This window comes from Motacilla alba, chromosome 26 (assembly GCF_015832195.1).
Source record: "Motacilla alba alba isolate MOTALB_02 chromosome 26, Motacilla_alba_V1.0_pri, whole genome shotgun sequence".
NCBI classification, from domain to species: Eukaryota; Metazoa; Chordata; class Aves; order Passeriformes; family Motacillidae; genus Motacilla; species Motacilla alba.
The window spans coordinates 2,754,098-2,779,026 of record NC_052041.1 but is presented as its reverse complement, the minus strand read 5'-3'; the positions used below and the strand labels follow the sequence as shown (position 1 = coordinate 2,779,026).

General features: G+C 50.9%; 2 protein-coding genes across 5 annotated transcripts; one reads left to right on the top strand and one right to left on the bottom strand.

Moving 5' to 3' along the window:
* Positions 1–2,661: 2,661 nt before the first annotated feature.
* YOD1 (YOD1 deubiquitinase) lies at positions 2,662–6,630 on the bottom strand. The gene is made up of 2 exons (XM_038162282.1): positions 6,368–6,630; positions 2,662–5,790 (listed from the first exon to the last, which is right to left on the bottom strand). Exons 1-2 carry the CDS (start codon positions 6,573–6,575, stop codon positions 5,084–5,086), a joined length of 915 nt encoding a protein of 304 aa, XP_038018210.1. The 5' UTR covers positions 6,576–6,630; the 3' UTR covers positions 2,662–5,083.
* A 737-nt stretch (positions 6,631–7,367) lies between these two features.
* On the top strand, positions 7,368–24,071 carry PFKFB2 (6-phosphofructo-2-kinase/fructose-2,6-biphosphatase 2). 4 transcript variants are annotated; one of them, XM_038162232.1, is made up of 16 exons: positions 7,368–7,608; positions 8,451–8,576; positions 8,666–8,762; positions 9,114–9,180; positions 9,314–9,388; positions 9,508–9,564; positions 10,134–10,258; positions 11,558–11,765; positions 14,124–14,270; positions 16,072–16,176; positions 16,835–16,964; positions 17,980–18,042; positions 18,551–18,624; positions 19,911–20,129; positions 20,666–20,729; positions 22,201–24,071. In XM_038162232.1, the coding sequence occupies exons 1-15, from the start codon at positions 7,383–7,385 to the stop codon at positions 20,690–20,692; spliced, it is 1,746 nt and encodes a 581-aa protein (XP_038018160.1). In that variant the 5' UTR covers positions 7,368–7,382; the 3' UTR covers positions 20,693–20,729; positions 22,201–24,071. The 4 variants fall into 4 exon arrangements, with proteins under 4 accessions (XP_038018160.1, XP_038018158.1, XP_038018159.1 ...); XM_038162230.1 differs by having other exon boundaries at positions 19,887–20,129; XM_038162231.1 differs by lacking the exon at positions 20,666–20,729 and having other exon boundaries at positions 19,887–20,129.
* Positions 24,072–24,929: the final 858 nt, after the last annotated feature.

Here is a 24,929-nt window from a genome sequence, read left to right as displayed (position 1 = left end):
TCCGACAAATATAAATAGCTGCAACCCAAAATAAGGTGTGATTTCACACAGATGGCATGAAGGATATGTGAGGAGTCAAATGATGCAGAGAAAACTCCCCAGTGCCCTGGAAGGACTTTGGCAGCTTCACAGCCCTGCTGAGCCTCACCCTGTTCCTAAACACGAGGGCACGAGTGACTCAGGCCTGGCCCTGAAGGAAAAGCATCCACACGGCGTCACTGATAAGATTCCTGTCAAGGTAAGGAGGTTTTTTGACTCTGTGGGACTCTTGGGCACTTTCCTTCACCCAAATTGCAGGCACAGCCCGTGTGCTGACAAATCAGTTATGGAAAATAGCACGTAGTTAATGCCTCCTGTTGCACAGCACTCATCAAACCTTCCTATGGCCAAGGAAGGTTTTATTTAATTAATAAATATTTATTTATTATATATTCTTTATGTAATATTTATTTCCTATAAAGAGTTATGGAAAATAGCACATAGTTAATGCCTCCTGTTGCAAAGAACTCATCAAACCTTCCTATGGCCAAGGAAGGTTTCATTTATTAAATAAATATTTATTTATTATATATTCTTTATGTAATATTTATTTACTATAAAGAGTTATGGAAAAAAGCACATAGTTAATGCCTCCTGTTGCACAGCACTCATCAAACCTTCCTATGGCCAAGGAAGATTGTATATATTTATTAAATATTTATTTATTATATATTATTTATGTAATATTTATTTATTATATATTCTTTACGTAATATTTATTTATTATAAAGAGTTATGGAAAATAGCACATAGTTAATGCCTCCTGTTGCACAGCACTCATCAAACCTTCCTATGGCCAAGGAAGGTTTTATTTATTTATTAAATAAACATTTATTTATTATATATATTTTTATTTATTATCTCTGTTTCACAGAAAGGAGCTGAAGTGTTCCCATTGCTTGCTTACCATTAACACCAGAAGTGAGAAGGCAGCTCCCAAGCTTTAATAGTTCCCCAACATTTTCCTCAAGACTTTAATTAAAAATAATAGACAAGGGCGCTGCCATCCTGGACAGCCTGATTTGGTGAACTCCTCTGCTGCATTCCTGTTTCAGGGAGCAGCTGGTGCTCGGACAGCTCAAACAGCAGGAGTGATTGCACCCCATTTGAAGGAATTTTATTTGGAGCAAACCTGGCAGCAGTTTTAGAGCTGGATGCAAAGTCTGATTTCAAATGCAGGCAGACATTTAATTGCACGGCAGCTGCAATTTTCCAAACAGCAAGCTGACGACTTTTAGTTCCTCCTCTGGAGAGTTTCCTTGGCAGGGAGGGGTTCTCAGGGCTGGCCCATGGGTGGGTTCTGCAGTGAAATCAGGCACACGCAGATGATTCAGCACTCGTGTGTCAGTCTGATTGCTCAGGACCTCCCCGAGCTCCGGGCAGCAGCAGAGAACTGCTGCTCTCCTCATGCAGCCCCTGCCCAGAGCAGAGGGGCAAACACAACTCTGTGGGGCCAGAGAGGCTTCAGCCGCCCCGGGGCCTGGCTGCCCCAGAACAGATCCCAGTTCCAGAGCTGGGATATTCTCCAGGAGAGCAGGATGGGCACGGGACACTGTCCCCAACTGTCACAATGGCCCCCTGTGCCCAGGGACAGGGGCTGATTTGAGATGTACCATGGAGAGAGGATGGGCACAGGACACTGCCTCCAAAGTGTCACAGTGGCCCCCTGTGACTGTGCCCAGGGAAAGGGGCTGATTTGAGATGTACCATGGAGAGCAGGATGGGCACAGGACACTGTTCCCAAACTGTCACAATCCCCCCCCTGTGCCCAGGGAAAGGGGCTGATTTGAGATGTACCATGGAGAGCAGGATGGGCACAGGACACTGTCCCCAAACTGTCACAGTGGCCCCCTGTGCCCAGGGACAGGGGCTGATTTGAGATGTACCATGGAGAGAGGATGGGCACAGGACACTGTCCCCAAACTGTCACAATCCCCCCCTGTGCCCAGGGAAAGGGGCTGCTTTGAGATGTACCATGGCACAAGGTGTTCCCTTTCTCAGTGCTCTCCCCAGAAACTGCTCTTTTGATACGAGTTTGCTCAGAACTTCAGAATTAGGTTTGCCCTTCAGAAATCCCAGTTTTTACTGATTTTCTCCTGCTCTTTCAGTCTGTTGCATCCATGGAGTAGATCTGGGTAATACTGGACACCAATATTTGTGACGTTGGCTTAGTAATTTGTACATTTCAATGCATAAAAGATTCTGGAGGAATGTAAAACTCTCTTTACAGCTGACTCCTGATATCTCAGGTACCACATTTCATAGAATCCCGGAGTGGTTTGGCTGGGAAAGGATCCTGAAGCTCATCTCATCCCCTTCTGATATTCAGAGTTCATCCCACCACTAGAAGGATGCCATTTTTGGGATAATTCCCTGACTGTGTCATTAAGGGCAGGAAAATCCTAGTTAAAACATACTAAAAACACTCTAATAAGAATTTTTTAAAAGCAAGAGAGTTGTACTTTAAATCTATCCAGACTTTATGTTTTAAATAATGGAGATATTTTTGTTTGGGAAAGTTTAGGAGAGTAAGGGGAAATTTTTCTCACAGTCAGTACCAAGGAGTTGTTCTTTGTCAGCCTGTAAAAACAACAACTTTTACAACCACAAATTACAGGTACATCTTTTTTAACCAAAGAGATTTTATTTTTCTAGGCAACAAAAGAGAACATCCAAGCAGTGATAGTGACACGTGTCCCTCCAAGGGAACTGATTCTCTGGTAGCAGATTCCCAATGCAAACATGATCTAGCAAAGCTCCACACTCTGGATTAAATAAAGCTCATTTTTCAAATACTGCAACTGAGAAATACCAGGGGAAAAAAAAGAAAAAGGTTTCACACACATTGAGAAATCCATCCAGGACACAAAGCTAAAATCTAAGGGTTGCTCCCCAAAGTCAAGGCAGACAATAAATATGGATCTTCCGTTGTGTTTCAGAGACACCTGGTGCACCTCTCTGAGGTAGGTATTGTGTCCGTGTGACAGATGGCAAAAGGGGGAGGATCAGCTCCTGGTCCCAGGCATGTCCCTGCTTCCCTGGGACAGCTGAGAGCACACCTGGGGCTTGCCAGTCTCTTGGTCTCGTTCCTAGCCAGTATTTCAGCTCAAGTAGTTACAACACAGTGTAATCTTCAAGTTCCTTTGAACTGTCAGGTATTTCTGGAGGTTTTTAAGCATCAGCTTCTACAGGGCTGGGTTTAATGTTGGGTTTTGGGGGGTTTTTATCTTCTTTTCCTAATGACAGGCTGCAAGCAGAGTGGGGTTTAACACTGGAAGCTAAGTGGCTTTCTACAGGGAACTCCCAACAGTGCTAGTGTGTGTTTTAATACTGAATTAAAAACAAGCCCAGTCCACGGTGCTCTGGGTGAGCCTAGGCTGTTTAATTATTCATGCCTTAATTCAGCAAAGCACTTAAGTAATTATGTTCTTTCTTCAATAAAACCCTCCTGTATCTCAAGATCCACCCCGGAGCCTCTGCTGAGAAGCAGAAAAGTGATTTTTGCAGGAAAGGTGGTGCTGCTGCCCCAGTTTGGTCAGGTGCCCGAGGGAACGGGGCCCTTTCAAACTGGGTTTTGGGTTAAACCCACGTGCAAAGTGGGTTTATTTCTGCCTCAGTCTAAGGAGGCCCCTTCTTGTTCCCCAGTCTAAAAGTGCAAGGAGGGTCACTCCAAACAGTAACAAGAATGGCAGGCAAAGGATATTTTAAAATTCAAGAAACAAGGATGTGTTGCAGGCATTTCAAAGAAAAAAAAAACAAAAACAACATAAATCCCCTTCAGTAATATGCACCTTTACAGCACCTTTAAAAGCCCTCAAAAGCACCTGCTGTTAAGCTTCACTACCCCACTGTGAGGTAAAATAATTCCAATTAAACCAATTTCACCTTCCCTGATTCTGAACAGTCCAAGGAGTGGGGCACTTTCCCCAGCTTATTTTCGTCTGAATATTCAGCTGTGATAATTTCATTATCACAATGCAAGTCTTGCTACTGCACAGTCAGTGGTGACAAATCAAACACATTAAGGCAGAAAGCAGATGGAATTTCAAGCCTCCCTTCTGGCTCTGGCCTTCAGAGGGCAAAACTTTTTTTACCAGCAAAGAGTGAGAACTCAACCTTAAAGTGCTCATTCACAGTATTTGGAAACTGGAACAGCTTAGTAACACCATGGCCTCGATTGGCTCGACTCAAGTAAAATATTCCATGTATTTAACAGATGCAAATTAAGTCACTTCCCTAACTACTCACTTCCCTCTTGCAGGAATTTCCAATGCTATTATGAAGAAGAATCCCAAGTATTCCAGGAAACATGCTTATGCTCTGATGCAGTGTAAACACCAGGGGGTTCAGAGTTATTTTTCAAGCAACTAAAAACTACCTATGGAGGATTAATAAGTTTTATTCAACACTTATCCATCTACTCATTAATTTAAAGGCTACCTTAAAGCTTAGAGGCCATTGCATTCCCTAAAGTTCTTTGCACACAAACTACACAGTCTATTCCTGATGGTTTAGGGCAGCTCAGGATCCTCTTTCCACTACAAATTGTATTTGTATTGTACTTGGAGTTTCCATTACAAAAGTCATGCACCACACGAGCAGCTTCCCCTCTGAGAGCTGCACATCCGTGCAGAGGCCAATTCTCAGTGTCAGTGATGCTGATACGTGTGTTTCCCAAAGATTCATTGGGAATTCATTCCCTCAGATCAATCGAGTTCCCCTGAAAACGTACACTCAGCATCTCAGAGGTGGATTTTACACCAGTGCTGGACAAGCCTGGCTGGCTGGCTGCTCAGGTCACACACACACACACACAGAGGGTGATGAAATCAAGCCGTGGCTGCCACCGTCCACCACCAGCCCAAGTGCCATCCCTATTCCCAACCCCCGATCCCCAAACCTGCGCGTTGGCCACCATCAAGTTAATTCGCTTCTCAAGCTCTGCGAACGGAATCTTTATGATTACAAACAGCTTATCTGGGACTCCAGAACCCGATTCCGGAGCGCTGAGGTAGTCGATGGCACCCTCCTGGTCGCGCCGAGCTCACACCTCCCCGAAGTTGGTGTGTCCAGTCTCCCTGGCGTGCTCCCTGGCCTCCAGCTGCCCCGTCAGTCCCTTCTGGCACACCATGCAGCGCAGGGCGAAGCGGTTCACGTCCGTGAACTGCCTCTTCCTGCGCGCTTCGTCCGCCAGCTCCAGCGCCTGCGCCAGCACCACGTCGTCGCTGCTGGGGAAGATGGTCTGGGGAGGAAGGTCCGAGGCGGGCAGGCGGCGCTCCAGCGGGTCGTAGTGGATGCCGTCGTAGATCAGCAGCACGCGCTTGCTGTAGCCCGCGTCCTCGCCGAAGCGGTCGATGCGCACGGTCTGCGTGTCCACCACGCAGATCTCGCACTGGTAGAACTTGGACAGGATGGACACCTCGATGGCTCCTCCCCAGGTCTCCTCCCTGCGGATCCAGTCACAGTACTCCCTGTTGGTTTTGCCCAGCACGGCCTCGCAGTAGGACTCGGGGTCGCTGGCCACGATCTGGGCGATGAGGTTGCGCATCTCCGGGGCGCAGCCGGGGTCGTACACGCCGCCCTCCACCACGTAGAACACGCTGGTGAACAGGCAGGAATTGTCTGCTGGCACCACCCTCCTGGCCAGCACGGGCACGGCTTCCCTCACGGGCTGGGACATGGCTTTTTTGGCGACCACCGGCGAGTCGGGCTCGGGTTTGGATGTGTCCTCTTCCACTATGAGAGTGTCACCTGCCACACAGGAGGAGGGACACAAAGGAGAGACTTAAAGCTGCTGCTGCTCCTCCAACACAACAACGCGGCCGTGCTGTCATTGCCGAGGGTCACAGAGGAGAATCGTGCAATGGTCTGGGGTCTCAAACACCGCCCGGTCCCGCCCCCGCCAAGGGCAGGGACACCTCGCACTAGCCCAGGCCGCTCCAAGCCCCGTCCAGCCCGGCCCCGCACACCTCGCCCGTTTCCCCCAGCTCGGGATCCCGCCGGGAAACAGCCTCGGCCAACAGCCGCCGGCACCACAACGGTCCCCGCGGGACTCACCTGGCGTGGCCCGGACCCCGTCCCCTCCAGCCCCGCGCGCTTCTCCCTGCGGACCCCCGGGAGGCAGCCAAAGCACCGGCGGCGCTCGCAGCGAGCAGGAAGCGCTGCCGAGCCGGGCGCCGACGCCTCCCCCGGGAGCAGGAACCGGCCCGACCGCCGGCTGACGAGGGGCGTGCGTGCCGCGGCCTCTTTAATTAACGTAATTGCTGCCGTCGCGGCGGCGGAGCCCGCAGAACGCCGCCCGCCGCCCTCCTCCCCCCGGGGCCCTCACCCGAGTGGATGCCGAGCTCGCCGAGCCGCCGCTCGCCGTCGCTGAGGTCGAGGCTGCGCGGCGGGAAGCCGTGCAGGAGGCGCTGCGCGGGCGCGGGCACTCCGGTGAGCGCGGCGAGCGCGGCCTGCATGTCGCGGAGGCGGGAGTGCGGCGACAGCCCCGGCAGCGCGTGCGAGCCGCTCCGGGCCTTGCAGCGCAGCCGCAGCATCCTCGGGGCCGCCGCCGCACCGGCCGCCGCCGCTTCCGCTTCCGGCCCGCGCCCGCCCCGCTCTCGCGAGAGCACGCCGCGTCACACACCCCCCCCGCCCCCCCGGTGCGTGGCCAATCAGAGCGCGGGCGGCGCCCGGGCATTTGCATAGAGCGCGGCTCATTTGCATAGAGCGCGGCTCATTTGCATAGAGCCGGGTGCCGCGGCCGTGTCGTCCGTACAGCACGCCGGGCGTCTGATTTGCATACAGGAGCTGACACCGCCCACTTAATTTGCATGCAGCCTGACACCTCCTGCAGTCTCATTTGCATAGCGCGAGGTGTCGCCGTGAGTTGCTGTCCCCTCCCTTCCGTGATGATTGCCTCCCGTTTGATTTGCATAGCCCGCCTGAATTTGCATAGAGGCGCGAGCTCCGCTCCCCTTTCATCGCCGTCCATCTCATTTGCATGGCGCGCGTGCTCCCGTTCCCCTCTCGCCCCGCCCACCGCCCTTTCGGTCTCATTTGCATACAGCGCACGGCTCTCCCTCGCTCCCGGTCTCATTTGCATACAGCGAACGGTTGCCCCTCCCTCCCGGTCTCATTTGCATACCGCGCGTGGCTCTCCCTCCCTCCCGGTGTCATTTGCATACAGCACGTGGCTCTCCCTCCCTCCCGGTCTCATTTGCATACAGCGGGCGGCTGCCCCGCCCTCCCGGTCTTATTTGCATACAGCGCACGGCTCTCCCTCGCTCCCGGTCTTATTTGCATATAGCGAACGGTTGCCCCTCCCTCGCGGCCTCATTTGCATACAGCGCGCGCCCCCGCGCATGACGCGGGCCCGTTTTCCCGCCCCGCCGCGCCCCTTTTCCCGCGTGTGCGGTGCCCGGGACCCGGCTTCCGTTCCCCGCTCCGCCGCGCGCCAGCTCCGCCGGTCATTTGCATGCGATTTGCATGCGGCGGGGCGCGGAGCGGAGCGGCGGCGCGGAGCCATGTCGGCGGCGCCGCGGGGCTGCGGCGGGGCCCCGCGGGGCAGGGCCGGCGAGAAGCAGTGCTGTGAGTAGCCCCGGCCCCGGGCCGCCCCGCGACCCTACGGGAACGGAACCCGAGACGGGAGGGGATTGGGCTGCGCGCGTTCACCGAAAGAAACGGAGCCCGAGACGGGAGGGGATTGGGCTGCGCGCGTTCACCGAAAGAAACGGAGCCCGTCACGGGAGGGGATTGGGCTGCGCGCGTTCACCGAAAGAAACGGAGCCCGTCACGGGAGGGGATTGGGCTGCGCGCGTTCACCGAAAGAAACGGAGCCCGAGACGGGAGGGGATTGGGCTGCGCGCGTTCACCGAAAGAAACGGAGCCCGTCACGGGAGGGGATTGGGCTGCGCGCCTTCGCCCCGAGCCTCGCGTCCCTCCCGCGCGGGATCCCCGTCCCGCTGCCTGCCCTGGCTGTCCCCTCCCGCGGTCACCCTGTCCCCAACCTCCCGGCTGCTGCATCCGTCCCCATCCCGTGCTTTTCTTTTCCCCCCAAATCCGCCTCTCCGCGGCCGTTCCCGGAGCTTGCCCGGGCTGTTGGCTGAGAGGACGTGACCGTTTTGTTAAAAGCATCTTTGGTTCGCCCTTGACGGCGCTGCCCGGGCGGTAAATACTTCTAACGCTGGAAGCCCCGTTAGGCAGCGCTGCTGCCCGTCCGCCCCATTAGCGAGCGCCCGGGAGACCGCAGAGTGGTCACAGCCGCTCCTGAGCGACAAGGACACGAGGCGAGCCCGTCCTGGGATGCGCGGAGGTGCTCCATCCGCCGGGAGACGGGATGACGCCGTGCTGGGTCTCACTCTATGCTCTGCAGCGCCCCTGATGCTGTTTGGGGTGGGTTTGGGGTGTTTTTTGGGGTTTTTTTTTTGCAGCATGGGCTTCCTACATGACCAACTCCCCGACGCTGATCGTGATGATCGGGCTGCCTGCGAGGGGCAAGACCTACATGTCCAAAAAGCTCACCCGCTACCTCAACTGGATCGGGGTGCCCACCAAAGGTGGGTGTGTGTGGTGGGGGACATCCCTGCCCCGTGCTGTGAGCCCTGCCAGTGCAGTGCCCTCACCCTCTCCTCTCCTGCGTGTGAAGTGTTTAATTTAGGGGTTTATCGGCGCGAGGCGGTGAAGTCCTACAAGTCCTACGACTTCTTCAGGCACGACAACAAAGAGGCCATGGAAATCCGCAAGTGAGTCCCTGGCACGGGCTGGGGGGTGTCCCTGGAGGGCTGGGGGCCCTGGAGTGGTGGCAGGCCGTGTGTGTGAGGAGCAGAAAATAACCCGGAATCGCTGGGGAAGGGAGAAGGAGCAGCACAGCCTGTGCAGGGATCCCGCCAGGGATGGGCGAGGGAGTTTGGGGCTGGCACAGAGCTCAGGGCCTGCAAGGGTCAGGTCCCAGTGGAGGTGCCCCAAGGTTTTTGGGGCTCTTAGAACGGTGCAGGGCTGTGAGGGAGGGGGTTGAATCGCTCCCTGCTGGCTCAGAAGCTTTGCTGTGGGAATGCTTTCCATCAGCTGTGCCCATCCCTATTTCTGTCCTGCAGACGCTGTGCCCTGGTGGCTCTGGAAGATGTGAAGTCTTATCTCTTGGAGGAGTGCGGGCAAATAGCTGTAAGATCCTCTGCACCAAAAATAGTTTTCCATCGGGGCGGTTCAAAGCTGCCTGGAGTGCTCAGGAACCTGATTTGGGGTTTAAAAGTCTTAAGATAAACTTGCTCAGTGCTCCTTCCTCATTTTCTGCCAGGTGTTTGATGCGACCAACACGACTCGGGAGCGCCGGGACCTGATCCTAAATTTTGCTAAGGAAAATGCTTTCAAGGTAGTGCTTTAATTGCACGTGTGGTTGATTGTGTGATTTAATGAGCACTCACTGTGGCTCCCTGGCACGGGAGCTCTGGAGTTTTGACTCTGAATTGTGCTTCCTTGCCTCCTCCCCAGGTGTTTTTCGTGGAGTCTGTCTGTGATGATCCAGAGGTCATCGCTGCCAACATCCTGGTGCGTGCTGCCCTGGGCTCGGCTGCCGTGGGAGCTTGGGTGCTCAGTGCAAGGTCACAGGCTCAGGGAGCCCCTTGGGGTCTCTGCAAACGCCTCCCTCTCGCCTTTTGGGTGCTCAGTGCAAGGTCACGGGCTCAGGGAGCTCCTGGGGATCTCTGGAATCTCCTCCCTCTCGCCTTTTGGGTGCTCAGTGCAAGGTCACAGGCTCAGGGAGCTCCTGGGGATCTCTGCCATCGCCTCCCTCTCCCCTTTCCAACAAGCAGCTGGGATTTGCAGGTTTATTAAAAGCCAGGGATGCCGTTATGGGAGAATGTGGAAATCAAGTGGAGCCGGGCACGGGTGACCTTGAAGCGCTGTGCTGGCCAGGGAGGGAGGGCAGAGCTCTGAGCCAGGGTGTCAGTCAGGGCCAACCACTTCAGTGCCTTAAGAGTCGCCCTTTGTTCCCTCTCCAGGAGCAGGTTTTTCCTCAGGGCACCGGTAAACAATGTGGATTTGTTTCAAAAGGGGGGAATGTTATTCATCTTTTGTTCCCTCTTCAGTTTGCTCAACTCACGCTGTCTGTTGGGCAGGAGGTGAAAGTTTCCAGCCCTGACTACCCAGAGAGGCACAGGGAGAACGTGATGGACGATTTCCTGAAGAGGATTGAGTGCTACAAGGTCACCTACCAGCCTCTGGACCCGGATGCTAATGACAAGTAAGCAAATCCCTTGGCACATCCCTTTGTCCTTGTGAGCTGCTTTGCTGTTAGGATGCTCCAGCACCTCTGCTCTCCCCAGGTGTGGCTGTGTGCAGGTGAATCTCAGGTCCCAAGTGAGATGTGAGGGGATTTTTCTCTGTGTGCAGGTGAATCACAGCTCCCAAGTGAGATGTGAGGGGATTTTTCTCTGTGTGCAGGTGAATCACAGCTCCCAAGTGAGATTTGAGGGCATTTTTCTCTGTGTGCAGGTGAATCTCAGGTCTCAAGTGAGATTTGAGGGCATTTTTCTCTGTGTGCAGGTGAATCTCAGGGTCCCAAGTGAGATTTGAGGGGATTTTTCTCTGTGTGCAGGTGAATCTCAGGTCCCAAGTGAGATTTGAGGGCATTTTTCTCTGTGTGCAGGTGAATCTCAGGGTCCCAAGTGAGATTTGAGGGGATTTTTCTCTGTGTGCAGGTGAATCTCAGGTGCCAAGTGAGATTTGAGGGGATTTTTCTCTGTGTGCTGCAGATTCACAGGTCCCAAGTGAGATGTGAGGGGATTTTTCTCTGTGTGCAGGTGAATCTCAGGTGCCAAGTGAGATGTGAGGGGATTTTTCTCTGTGTGCAGGTGAATCTCAGGTGCCAAGTGAGATGTGAGGGGATTTTTCTCTGTGTGCAGGTGAATCACAGCTCCCAAGTGAGATGTGAGGGCATTTTTCTCTGTGTGCAGGTGAATCTCAGGTCTCAAGTGAGATTTGAGGGGATTTTTCTCTGTGTGCAGGTGAATCTCAGGTCTCAAGTGAGATTTGAGGGGATTTTTCTCTGTGTGCAGGTGAATCTCAGGTGCCAAGTGAGATGTGAGGGCATTTTTCTCTGTGTGCAGGTGAATCTCAGGTCCCAAGTGAGGTTTGAGGGGATTTTTCTCTGTGTGCAGGTGAATCACGGGTCCCAAGTGAGATGTGAGGGGATTTTTCTCTGTGTGCAGGTGAATCTCAGGTCCCAAGTGAGATGTGAGGGGATTTTTCTCTGTGTGCTGCAGAATCACAGGATGGTTTGGGTTGGAAGGGATCTCAAAACCCATCTCTAAGAGGCACGGGCAGGGACACCTTCCACTGTCCCAGGCTGCTCCAAGCCCTGTCCAACCTGGCCTTGGTCACATCCAGGGGCAGCCACCCTGTGTCCTCCCGGGGAAGGATTTTTAAGCCCAGCAGTTCAGAGCCTTCCCTAGGGGAGCAGTAGCTGGGTGACACCCACAGGTGCTCCTGCCTCACTTTTCAAACCACCCGCGTGGGTGTTCTTATTTTATGTCCCCTCCAGAGATCTTTCCTTCATTAAAGTGATCAACGTGGGCCAGCGGTTCCTGGTCAACCGAGTGCAGGACTACATCCAGAGCAAAATTGTCTATTACCTGATGAACATCCACGTCCAGCCACGCACCATCTACCTCTGCCGGCACGGCGAGAGCGAGTACAACCTGCTGGGCAGGATTGGTGGGGACTCTGGGCTCTCAGCCCGGGGCAAGCAGGTATGTGCCCAGGCTGTGGCTGTGCTGTGGGAGCCAGGGCTGGTGCCTTGAGTGGCTGCTTAATGCAGATGATGCCTTAAGTTGTGTTAATACACATGGTGCCTTAAGTTGTGTTAATACACATGATGCCTTAGCTTTTGTGTTAATACACAGGATGCCTTAAGTTTGTGTTAGTACACATGGTGCCTTAAGTTAATACACATGATGCTTTACATGATGTTAATACACATGATGCCTTACGTTTGTGTTAATACACATGATGCCTTACGTTTGTGTAAGTACACATGATGCCTTAAGTTGTGTTAATACACATGATTCCTTACGTTCATGTTAATACACATGATACCTTAAGTTGTGTTAATACACATGATGCCTTAGCTTTTCTTTCTCAGATCCTGTGCTGGCTCGGTGTGGGACTCTGAACTTTGTATGAAGTGTTAGTAAGTTCTCTTCACAGAATCACCAGGCTGGAAGAGACTTTTAAGATCACTGAGTCCAACCCAGCCCCAGCACCACGGCACTGAATGCCACATCCAGTCTGTTTTTAACACGTGGGAATGGTGACTGCACCACCTCCCCGGGCAGCCATTCCAGAACTTTATCCAGAACCCTTTCTGGAAAAAATCTTTTCCTAATATCCAACCTAAATTTCCCTTGGTGCAGCTTGAGGCTGTGTCCTCTGGTTCTGTCAGTTGCTGCCTGACACATTCAGTTCCTTTAGAATTCCTGACCTTTTCTCAACACTTTTATCATCTGTCCTTTTCTCTCTAAACCAATATCTCCTTCATATTCTGTCCTGATCACTGCAGAATCATCTGCATTGGCTGTCACTACATATGCATCACCTTTTCAGTCTTTACAAATGATTGCAGCAAATTCCTCTTCCTTGGCCAGGCTGATCCCCCAGCATTGCTTTCTGAAGCCTCACATAACTTACACTTCCAAAACAAGACTCAACTGAAAAATACAGTCCAGTAGAATCAGAAAATCCAAAGTGCAGTTGGAAAAGCAAAACAGAAATATTGGAAATGATAACACTAGAACAGAAGGAATACCTTTATTGAAAATATTTTCTGATATAAACTGTAGCTAGTTTTCAAACAGGGTAGTTAGACAGAAGAATCCTTTTCCAGCTGGGGAATCAAGGACCATTCCCCAAAAAGCATAAACAGCAGTGAATTGAGGGGAGCAGACCAGGAGGATGGGACTTCATGAGCTGAAGCTGTAATTGGACAAACAACCCCAATATGGAAATGGACTGAAACTTCTAAAAGTAAAAACTCGTGACTGGGATCCATCTTGGATCCATCCTGGGTGTAGCCCTGGCCAGGCTCTTGGACTGCCCAAGGTGTATCCTTTAAAGGCCTTTCCATAAATATCTACTTTATTCTTTTAAATCTGTGTGGTTTCTGTTCCAGATCAGCCTCTCCAAGCATCAGAGGCTGGACAAGACTAAGAGAATCATAAAGGCCTTCACTAGATACACCTTGGGCAGCCAGAAGCCTCCCAGAGGCTGCACCCAAGATGAATGATGGTCACAAGTTTCTCAGGCTGAAATAGGTTTGGTTTGTTTGCTTATCAGGGGTTAATTCTGCAATTCCAGCTTCAGGTAATGAGGGCAGATACCCCCAGGTCGATCTCTCCCGACTCACCTTTGTTCATACTCATCTCCTTGAGTATGAGTTCCATACTCAAGAGGGGTTGAGTTCCAAGCCCAGAGGGGTTGTTTTGCCTGGCCAAAAGGTGAAAACAGTAGTTAACCCTTCATCTGGAGTTTGCAGTTAGGCACTAAGGCAGTCCAGGATTTGAAAATGATAAAGGTTAAAATCTGAAGGCATCAGGGCTCCACCTCCCCACAGCCCCCCAGGATGCAGCTGCAGCTCCCCTGTCCCCTCAATGCCTTTAATGTATTTCATCTGTTACAATCCTGCAGTTCTTTAGGGTAGAACTCTGAACTCCCCTGCCAGTGGGAGCTGCTGCTTCCCCATTTGGGGCAGACACAGCAGTTCCTCTGCAGGCCTGGCAGTCAGGGACTCCTCACTGCCTCAGGGCCCAGAGATGTGAGTAAAAGTGACCTGGGGGAGCAAACCTGGGCTCAATGGCTTCATTAGCTGAAGCTGTAATTGGAACATTAACCCCCAACATGCAAATGGACCAAATTTATAAAAGTGTGAAAACCTGTGACCCATTTTGGGGTGTAGCCCCTGGGGGGCTTTTTTCTGCCCTATACGTACCTGAATATTTATATTCAATAAATAGACCTGCTTTTTATTCCCTTAATTTAGTCTGCCCTGTGTTTTTAGGGAGCCCAAAAAGGCATCACCCTCCTCCTAACCTCCCTGGAGCTTCTCTCCCCAGTTCTCCCAGGCGCTGAAGAAGTTCATTGAGGAGCAGGAGATCGTGGACCTGAAGGTGTGGACGAGCCAGCTGAAGAGGACAATCCAGACAGCCGAGTCCCTGGGGGTGCTCTACGAGCAGTGGAAGATCCTCAACGAGATCGATGCTGTGAGTGAGGGGCTGCTAAAAAACCTCAGCTTTTCTGGGTGGGGAGCAATGTTTAAAGCCAAATTAATCTCCAGAAACCCAGCTGGTTTATGCTGGACCCCTGGATGCTGAGAATTTTCAACTTGCTGTGCAGAGCACTGCATTTGACCTGGGGCTGTGGAGAAGGTTTCCAGAATTGATTGATAGCACTGGCATCATGGGTGTGGAGTTGGTTAGAAGTGTGTAATGTCACAGGGTGGAAAACCTAGAGTTTGGGGTTTTAGGATATAGTAACAAATATGAAGCAAGATGGAGGTTTTTTAAGGTTGTTCTTCTTTACCTTCTTCTTCCTTCTTCTTCATGGGTTTGGGTGGGGAATAATGTTTAAAGCCAAATTAATCTCCAGAAAGCCAGCTGATTTATGTTGGACCCCTGGATGCTGAGAATTTTCAGCTTGCTGTGCAGAGCTGTGGGGCTGGAGAGAAGGTTTCCAAAATTGATTGATAGCACTGGGATCACGGGTGTGGAGTTGGTTAGAAGTGTGTAATGTCACAGGGTGGAAAACCTAGAGTTTGGGGTTTTAGAATTTAGTAACAAATATGAAGCAAGATGGAGGTTTTAGGGCAGAGACAGGTTGTTCTTCTTCACCTTCTTATTCCTTCTTCATGGGTTTGGGTGGGGAATAATGTTTAAAGCCATATTAATCTCCAGAAACCCAGCTGGTTTGTGTTGGACCCCTGGATGCTGAGAATTCAACTTTCTGTGCTGCAAGGCACAGACTCACCAGAGAGCACTGCATTTGGCCTGGGGCTGTGCAGGTCTCCAAAACTGATAAACAGCCCTGGGATTGTGGGTGTGGAGTTGGTTAGAAGTGTGTAATGTCACAGAAAAGAAAACCTGAAGTTTAGGGGTTTAGAATATAGTAATAAATATGAAGCAAGATGGAGGTTTTAGGGCAGAGGCAGGTTGTTCTTCTTCACCTTCTTATTCCTTCTTCATGGGGTTGGGTGGTATTTTGCAATTAAATAGAAGAGTCCACACTACAGGCTTCGAGAGATCAGTTATTGGGTTAAAAAGGAAAATAATCTAGCTAGAATTAATTTCTTAATTAAATAGTTTAGCCTTAAAAAACCTTATAACAAAAAAATAATTACCCATTTTATACCTTACTAATGAAAGACTTACAGAACTCAGGGCTGTAAGGCTGTAGCACTAATAAGAAACAATAAACACCTCAGTCTACATGTGAACTATCCTCTCAAGTGCCTTCAGTCTTAACCCCAACAGAAGTAGAAAAAAAACCAAACAAAACCCCCACAATTTCTGTTGATTTACAGCCGTGTTTTGTATCACAGAGCTCAGCCTTCCAGGATGGGGTTTGGGGTGGTTTGGTAGAGGGCTGAGGGTGTTGAGAGCTGCCAGGTCCTGCTGGGGACATTCCAGGTGGTGTGGAGGAGGAAAAGAGCCCTGAACATCCCAGACATCTGTCACACCCTCCTGGCTGGGCAAAGGTTGCTGCTCCCACTCTGATTCTCTCAGGAAATTGCAGGGTGGTTGCTGGGGAAGCGAGGGCTCGTTTTTCATCCCTGGCAAACACCAGGGATGTCATCCTTTCTGGTTTGGAGATAAAACCAAAGCCCAGCCTCTTCAAACCACCCTGGAGCCCACACTGGGGGCAGGGCTGGGTCAGATGCAGCACCTAAAGTTTCCATGCCATAAAGGGAGCCCTGATCTCAGCCTCTGCTTTTCCTTCCCTCTGGTGTGTCCCCGTTGGCCCTCTGATGAAATGAGGGTTGTGGTAACCCGTTTCTCCTTCCCTCAGGGGGTCTGTGAAGAAATGACCTATGCAGAAATCGAAGCCAAGTATCCAGATGAGTTTGCCATGAGGGATCAGGAGAAATATCTTTATCGTTATCCTGGAGGGGAGGTGAGGACCCTGAGGAAACCACAACAATGCACAGGGCAGTGAAACAGACATTTATGTGGGGGGTTGGACTTAAAACTGACTCCATTTGAAGCTATTCTGCCAATATTTGTATGCAAAATTGCAAATTTTCATCCTAATGAAGACATTGGGGCCCTCAGTTCTCTTTTGGGGGAAATGTTTCTTGGTTTCCCTCGTTGGGGTGTGCAGATGAGGCTTTTCAGTCCATTTATTTGGCCACTTGCTGGGGGCTGCCCTCAGACACTGAGGGGTTTCTGCATCCCAGAACTGTCACTGAGAACCACCTGGGGAACAGAATTATCATGGGTGTGGCCTGGAGTCATCGCTGGCTTGACTTCACAACCTCTTTAAATGAATCATTTACTATTTTATTTGGTTTTTTCCCTGACTGCACTCCTTGAGTTCCCAGTAATCTGAGCCCTCCCACGGTCTGAGGCTTCTGACACCGAATTTCACTTTCTGCTGTTGCCTTTTTTTATTTTTATTTTTTTTACACTATTTTTACCCCCATCACCCATCACCTCCTTTAACTTTCTGCTGCTTTAACTGGTATTTCCCTGAATGTGACGCTGGTAATTGCCACCTCTGTTTAACCCTGTGTTTACACAACCCCTTGACCAGTTCCTGTTTGGTTTTCCAGTCCTACCAGGACTTGGTGCAGCGCCTGGAGCCCGTAATTATGGAGCTGGAGAGGCAAGGCAACGTCCTGGTTATCTCCCACCAGGCAGTTATGAGGTGCCTCCTGGCTTATTTTCTTGACAAGAGTGCAGGTACAAAAATAACAAAAATAAAGGGATGGCTGCTCTCCCTGCTTGCCCTCACGGGGTTTTGGGAGGGCGGTTTGGAATGACTGGGTGGAATTTTTTTAAATTTTTTTTTTTAACAAAATGTTTGGTTTTTTTTTTTAACGAGCTGTTTAAAAAAGGAGGAAAGGAAATGTTTCAGCAGTGTTTTAACCCTTGCACTGCAGCAGTGCAAGGAGCTCCCCAGGGATGTGCTGCTGTTTTGCTGCCCAGATGTTTCGGGAGCTGCTTTCAGCAGCAGTGCTTGCAGAACGTGTAAGGGACTGGTTTTTAATGCAAAGAGAAACACAAATTCATCATTTTCTGATGAATTAAGGAGCCTCAGTGGCCTGGAAGGGCTGGCAGGAGTTCTCCATCCCAGGGAAATGCTGATTCCTTGCACAGCACACACACGTGGAAGGCTCCAGTCTCCTGCAAGCTCCAGTGAGCGGCACTAGAGCTTCATAAAACTTCTAATGATGTTAATAAACGTCTAAAAAACTGCATTAACTTTCAAATACAGCTCAGAATAAATCTCCTGTGGGCCCATGGCAGCTGTTGCTGAGGTGCTTTCCCAGCCATGCGCCACTGGAAAGGTTTCCTCTTGCTGGCCCTGAGGAAACGGAATTATGGAATTGTTTGGTTTGGAAAAGCCCTTTTAGAGGGTGGAGTGCAACCCCTACCCCAGCTCTGCCCAGCTCTGGAGAGCCCTGAGCCAGCTGGCCCAGCCAGCCTGGCCTCCACTCTCCTCTCCAGCCTCTGTATTTTGATTTTCTGTGCTCTCTGCTGTCACCAGGGACTGTCTGGGTGCCATCCACGGGCTCTCATTGCCAGGACAGCTCCCATTCAATCCTGGAATGGTTTGGGTTGAAAGGACCCTGAAAAGGGTTTAGTCCAACCCCTGTGTGGTGGGCAGGGACTTCCACGCTGCTGTGGGGGCTGGGGAGGGAACAGGGGGGCTGTGGCATCCCAGGTGACCCCAGAACACCTTTCTGTGCCCTAGATGAGCTGCCCTACCTGCGCTGCCCCCTGCACACCATTCTCAAGCTCACACCCGTTGCCTATGGTAAATAACTGCTTTATTTTCATTTTTCATTTCAATTCCCCTCCTGGTTTGCGTGTGGGGATGCTCTGGGCAGGTTTGGGTCCATGTGTGGCAGCACCTGGCCGTGCTCTAGAAGCATCTGGTAATGCTTAAAGAGGTTATTTCCTGCTTAACATGCAAAAAGTCGACATAGAAAAGGGTTCTGGAGGGGTGGGGGAGCAGATGTGGAGGTGCAGGGTCTCCTCCCCGGCCTCTCTTTTAAACAATTGGATTTTCCCTGTGGGTGAGGAAGGCTGTGCCTCCAATTTTGGGGTGCAGGCAGTTAAAACTGGCTTTTCTGTGCAGCCCGAGCAACTCAGGGCTGTGCTCTCACACTTGAAAACCACCAAGTGTAAAACTCTGTTTGTGGGTTGAACTGTGGATTTATGAGCTGGGTTATTGTTATAAATAAGGGATTGATTGCTGTTCATTTTCCCTGCTGTTTTTTTAATAAATGACTCGTATAAACCTCTGTTTCTCCTGGGTGAAGGCTGCAAAGTGGAGACAATTACCCTGGATGTGGAAGCTGTGAACACCCACCGGGACAAGCCCTCCCTCAACTCAGTAAGTTTTGCTGCGCCCCTCTGGCTCCAGCTTTTCCAAAACGAGTCACAAACCCTCCTAAACACTTGCTGGAACTGCCTGGTGCCTTTCAGCGAGCAGAAGGATTCTCTTCAGAGATAACCCCCAAAAGCAGAATTGGTTTTAAGGTGCATTAGTGCTTCCCAGGCCAGGGGGGATATTTTTCAGAGCTGTTCTGGGAGCAGAATGGGGAAATTTTGGGCATCGATTTTAAACCCCAGCTCTTGTTCTCAGTTTTTAATGCAGTGTTTGTTGTTGATGCTTATTGGTAACTTCAAAAAGACTTGGCAAAAGGGTTCAAGTGGATTTTTCTCCTTGTCTTGATGAGTTTTCTCTTTCTGAAATCCTCTCTCTGCCATTATTTAAATTCCTGTTGCCATTGTTTAAATTGCTATTTAAATCCACCTTGTAACCACCTCCTAAAGCTGCTGATCTCTGAGGGCGTTGATTTTGCAAACCCTGTTTTCCAAAGGGACTGTAAGGAAGGCCTCAGTGTTTGCCTCTAATTAATTCCCCCAATTAGAGAGCACAGATGGCTCACAGGAGCTCTGAATGCATCTGATTTCAGGTTTTGTCCATTTAGGCTTTTGGTTGTGTTTCGTGCAGATCCCTTGGGCTGGGGTCTGGTTATTTTGTGCTGAGGGACTGGGGAAACTGGGAGCCTGCAGCTGGAGCCTTGGGGGAGCTGTCAAATGCCAAACTGAGAGCACTGGGCACGATTTGTGTGGATCCTCCTGGTTTCCAGCGTGTCCCTGCTCACAGGGGGTTGGATTGGGTGATGTTTAAAGGTTCTTCCAGCCCAAACCACGCTGGGATTTATCCCTTTTCCAACTTCTCTGTGACCCCTGCATGGAAATCGTCGCTGCCCACTTGGAGGCTCTTCTGTTCTTTGCTTTGCTTGGGTAACACAGCTGCTTTGGGGCAGAAGAAACAGGAAGAAGGGAGAGTTTTCTATTTGCTTATTTCTTTTTCCCCCTAAATTGATCGTGCAGAGAAGAAAAAAAACCCAAAAAAACCTCTAAAAAACCCAAACAGAGCCACCTAAGCAAAACAAAAGTCCCAAAGGGAAGTAAAACTGCTGGAAAATCACTTTCCAGTTGTCGCCAAGGTGGATGAAGTTGTTTCCCAAGCTGGTGCAGAGCTGGGGAAGGCACAGCCCGACGCGGGGTCACTGGGACACTCAGGGTGGGGTGCTGGAGGTGTGTGACATGGCTTTAAACTGTGGTTCCCCCTTTTCATTCCTGGTGATTCCCTCTGTGTGGGATCAGCGCGACCTCCCCAGCAGGCAGAGCCCTGTGAGGATGAGGAGGAACAGCTTTACCCCGCGGGCCAGCGCCGACAGCGTAAAGCGCCCGCGGCACCACAGCCTGGGCAGCAAACCCCTGCACCTGCTGGGGCCTCTCCCACCCCTGGAAGCTCGAGGGCCTTTCCCACCCCTGGAAGCTCGAGAAGGGGCTGAGCAGCCACAGCTGGAAGTCACTGTCCAGGTGGTACCTTCCCTCTGCTCCCCCTCCCCACCGTCTCTCCAAAATCCAGACCCCGCCCAGGCTCTTGAGCAGGGTCTCTGCTTCTGCATGGAAATTATCCAGCCTGGATTGGATTAAGGAAAAAAAAAACCCCAAAACAACTGAAAAAACCCCTTCAAAACCAACCCCAAAACATCCAAATCCCCCCCATCCAACTGGGACTGTGGTGCCAGTCTTTGAGAGTCGGGCTCCACGCAGGCAGCTTTCCATCAGTGCCACAGGCTTTTGGCAGGGGGTTTAATTCTGGGTAGGATTTTGCATCTCGGCTAAAGCCCCACTGGAAAAGTTACAAATCCCTCTTTGTCCCAGTTTTTTTACTGCAGCCAAGCGCTGTCCCTGCCTTCTATCACCTCCTGCTGCCACACAAACCTGCCCTGGGCTAACAGGGAATTTTGGGGCTGCTTCACTCCTCCCTCATGTGCTTTGCTGCTTTTCCTATTTCAGTCTCCTTTAAGATGCACTGTGAGCCCTGCTGTGCTTCTCTGTTTCCTTTGCAGCCTCCAGAGGGAAATGCTTGCCTCTGAGTGCCACTGCAAGCAGCTTGGGTGTGCTCTCTTTGGGGTTAGTAAGTCGGATTTCTCTTGATTTGTGTTGCATGGAAACCTCTCTGGGCAAAGGCAAACCCATGGAGCAGAAGGAATCTTGTGCTGGATAAACCTGAGGTTCTGGGGGACCTCAGTGGGATCTGATCCTGCTGATCCAGGGGCTCCAGCTGGGCTGGTGCTTGTGCTGGCTGCTGCACATTGTGGTTTTAGCCCAGCTTGGGGTCAGGACATGGGGTGGCTCCTGGTGCTGAGCAGGGCAGGGTCCCAGCTGAGTGTCCCAGGGCAAGGTGTGGGGACATTGCTGCTCTCAGGGATTTTGCAGGAGTCACTGGATCATGGATTTGTCTTGGATTTTCACTGCCTGAGTGTGTTCCTGGTGTCTGTTGGGCCCTGAGTGAGGCAGAGGAAGGAGTTTTGTCAGAGCTCTAGGTGTTTTTTGTGGTCAGTTGCAAGATGGTCACTGTGCTGGTTCTTGGCTGGTTCTGGCAGTGTGATTCCCCATGGAGAAAGTAAATAAAAGTGAGCAACCCTGAGCAACCAACCTGCCTCCTCACTCCTGAGCTTCTCCAGCTCTCTGAGCTGGTGTGGGCTCAGGCTGAGATGGGAGAACGCTTCAGGGGGGCTTGGCAGGAGGCTGAAGGGTGATGTGAAGAGTGGAACAGGTCTTTGTGTGTCAGACAATGCCCTTTTCTGACCCAGAGATGGGGCAAATGAGAGGTGTTTTAGAAACTTTTATTTTATTTTCAGTCTCATGAGAAGGGTGAGACAATACAGGTGTTATAATTCACACCACCACAATCAGAAGCCAATTATTTCCTAATTACAAAGCACTGAGCATTTCTTGGCCTGTCAGCTTTTTGCCCCACCATGCTTTAAATGTCTTAAAGCCAATAATCTAAAACTACCCCTCCTGGGTCCCACTACACACATTTCCCACGTTTGTGTGCTCAGATGGAAGGGATGAACCGAATCCTCAGGGGGTTCCTGCCATGGGCTGTCACCATCACATTTTCTGAAATTTCTCTTTGCCCAGGATTTTCTCCTGGGAAGCTGAGAAGCCTCAGAGAAAAAGGAAAACAACATTATCTCATTTGCTTCTCCTGTGTTTTGCTGCTTTGGAATGTGGTTGGAGATTGTTTATCCAACATGGGAATTGTTTTGACTTAATGGCCAGTCGAGGTCAGGCTGTGTCAGACTCTGAAGAGTCACCAGTTTTTCATTATTATCTTTAGCCTTCTGTCTGTATCCTTGCTCTATTCTTTACTATAGTTTAGTATAGTATTCTTTTATATAAGATCATAAAATAATAAATTAGCCTTCGAAGAACATGGAGTCAGATTCAATCATTCCTCCTCCGTCTGGGGAACTCTGAAAACACCCCTGTGGGCAGCAGCTCCGTGGAGCTGGACTCACCTCTCCATGAGCTGAACTGTCTCCTGCTTTACCCTTCCCTGCTGTGACCTCTCCTGTTTCTCTTTTCCCTGCAGAAGATGTCCACTTTGGCAGTGTAGGAGTTCCTGCTTTCCCCTTGGATCCAGCTGGGAATTCCAGGGCCAGGAGGAGCCGGGACTGGAGCATCCCTGGGGCACCACCATGAGCCACCCTGGCCAGTACTTGCCTAGAGCTGTGATTTTAGAGCCTGTCTGTGTGTTTTCTTTCCAAATGCTGCAATGTCTGTCCAAGGGGCTGGAGAAGATTTCCTGTGGAGATTTTTCCAAGCTGCTTTTAACTCTCGTAAGCCAACGCATCCCCGGGTGTTGAAATAGCATCCCACGCCTTTCCTCCTGGCCAGGTGCCAAAATTAACACCGTGGGAGGACAAGATAATCATGTTTTTACTCGCTGAGGGAGCTTTTCTTAGGAAAAGGCATTTCCAGGCCAAGTCCCCGAGGTTTTATTTCTCCATTTCCAAGTTAGTTCCAAGTTCAAACTCATTTTTTTTCTGTTTTTTCAGCCATCCAGGGAGCTCCAGGTAGGGTTTGACTTTCCCTCCTTGATTCTGGTGTGAATCCCCCAATCTGAGCCAGTTCCTTTTTGCTTGGATGCTTGTTCCAGGCTTTGGCTCGGATGTGACACCCAGGCCAGCACATCCATCCCACGGGACAGATGGGAATAAACCCTCCTGCCCCTCTCTGGGAGCAGCACAGCTCCCAGCGCTTTAAATCCCACCTCAAGCCCTATTTTAGCTTCTCCTCCCTCCCTAAACTCCATCCTCTCACTCATTCTCCCTGCATTTTGGGGGTGTTTTATCCATTTACCCCAGAAAATGGGAGCATGGCTGGGACCAGCAGGGCTCCTGGGCAGGGTTTGCAGGAAGCACAAGGTTTTTACCAGTTTGCTTTATTTTACACCAAACTTTAGGCCCACAACAAGCTTTTAACTTGCCTATGAATAAGCTGTGAACGTTCCCAACGCTGCCTTTCCTAGTTTTAAGCTGTTGTAGAGTTTGGAGCACGGGCGGTGCAGCTCTGTGTGGCCGTGTCTTAACTTAAATCCTTCCCTTAAATCCCCGCCCAACCCCAGATTTTCAGTTCTCTCCCCCGAGTCCTGATTTGTGTTTTGCCACACTCCATTTTACCCCACTCCAGCTGTTCTTGCAATAAGGGCAGGACCCTCAGCTTGGGTGAAGACAGGAACATTTGGGTACAGAGCAGGAGGCTGTTCTGGACCTGCTGTTCCAGGTGACTCCAGGGTTTATCTGAGCAATTCTGGGCCCCAGAAATTGCTTATTTTAAATGTGTAAATAAACGTTGGATATACCCATAGCAGGGCAAGTATGCCCTGGCTGTGGAGGAGCTCAGCAACCCCAGAGCTTGAGGCTTAACCTGGGCGTTTTGAGCTCAAACTTGGTTGTTTTAAACACTCCCAGAGTTGCAATTTGATGAAACTGAGGTAGAGAGGACCAAGGCACAAATCTGGACCCCTCAGGATTTCTGAGGAGCAGAAAAATGTGTTGATCTGAAGCGACTGTGCCACAGAGGGGTGAAATTTGGTGGTGAGAAGTTGAGTTTTTATTCGTTTTTCTCCTCAGGGTTTTCCCCCCAGGTCTGGTTTTGGGTTTTAAATGTTTCTGTGCTTAGAAATAAACCAGAAAAAAGAAAAAAAAAAAAAGATTAAATGTTGAAGGAAGAGATTTAGAGCTTGTCCAGGGCAGTCCTGACTGTCACACTCCAAAATGCTCTGAACGCACAAACCCGTCCTTGTCAGGCTGGCTGCTCTGACCAAACCCCTCCTGCTCTGGAAAAAAGGAGTGGAAAATGTACTGTAGGATGTTTACACACAAAAATGCTGGGATAACTTGCTGAAGAGTTCATTGTGTTCGTATCACTGAGCAGTAAATGATTGTAAGGAGACAAAAATCTCTATTTTTACCTGCTGGGATTTGTGAATGTCACTGTTGATGTATTGTTGGTGGTTTTTTTTTTTAATCACTGCTGAAAATCAGGTGTTCTGCAGTTTGGGTCAGTGGCTGGGGGTCCCTTCTGGGGCTGTGGGGTGGAATTTCATCCTTCTCTGCAGCGTCTGTGCCTCAGTGCTTTAATTAAAGCTTTTTCCTCCTGCATTTTAGCCTTGAGAAGGTTTAAAGCAAACACGTCTGGAGCAGAGCAGCAGCAGATTTGGGAGCAGATCATTGCCTGAGGGTCCTGCTGAGCCCTCAGGGCTGGGGTGACGCCAGTGGGCATCTCCTGGCAGCTCCCTGTGCCAGGGATTTCCTTGAAACCACCTGACTTCCTTGGCACTGGGCGTGCAGACGCCCCGGAACAAACAAACGTTGCACAACGGGGTTTTTGAGATGGTTTTGGTGGAACAGCTCAGCAGCAGCTTGTGCTGTCAGTGGGATCAGTGCTGTGGCCTGGGCAGGTGGAGGTGGGTGTGGAGGTGGGTTTGGAGGTGTGGAGGTGGGTGTGGAGGTGTGGAGGTGAGCCTGGCACCTTCCTGAGCTTTTCCCCAGGACTGGGGGGGGTTTTGTGGCCCCCTGACTTTCTGTGCCTCTGTTTCAAGCAGCAAAGGTGGAGCTGGCTGCTGTCACCTCCAGCGGGACCTGCCTGCCCCTGTGTGTCACTGCAGAGGAAAGGGAGCACTTGGGCTAAAAGCTGCTCCATCTCTGGGAGAAGCTGCAAAACGGGGGAAAAGAGTTAAAGCCAGCCTGGCTGGCTGGTCTGTGTACACTGGCTGTGACCTCAGAGCTGTCACCTCTGTCAGGCGTCCCCATCCCG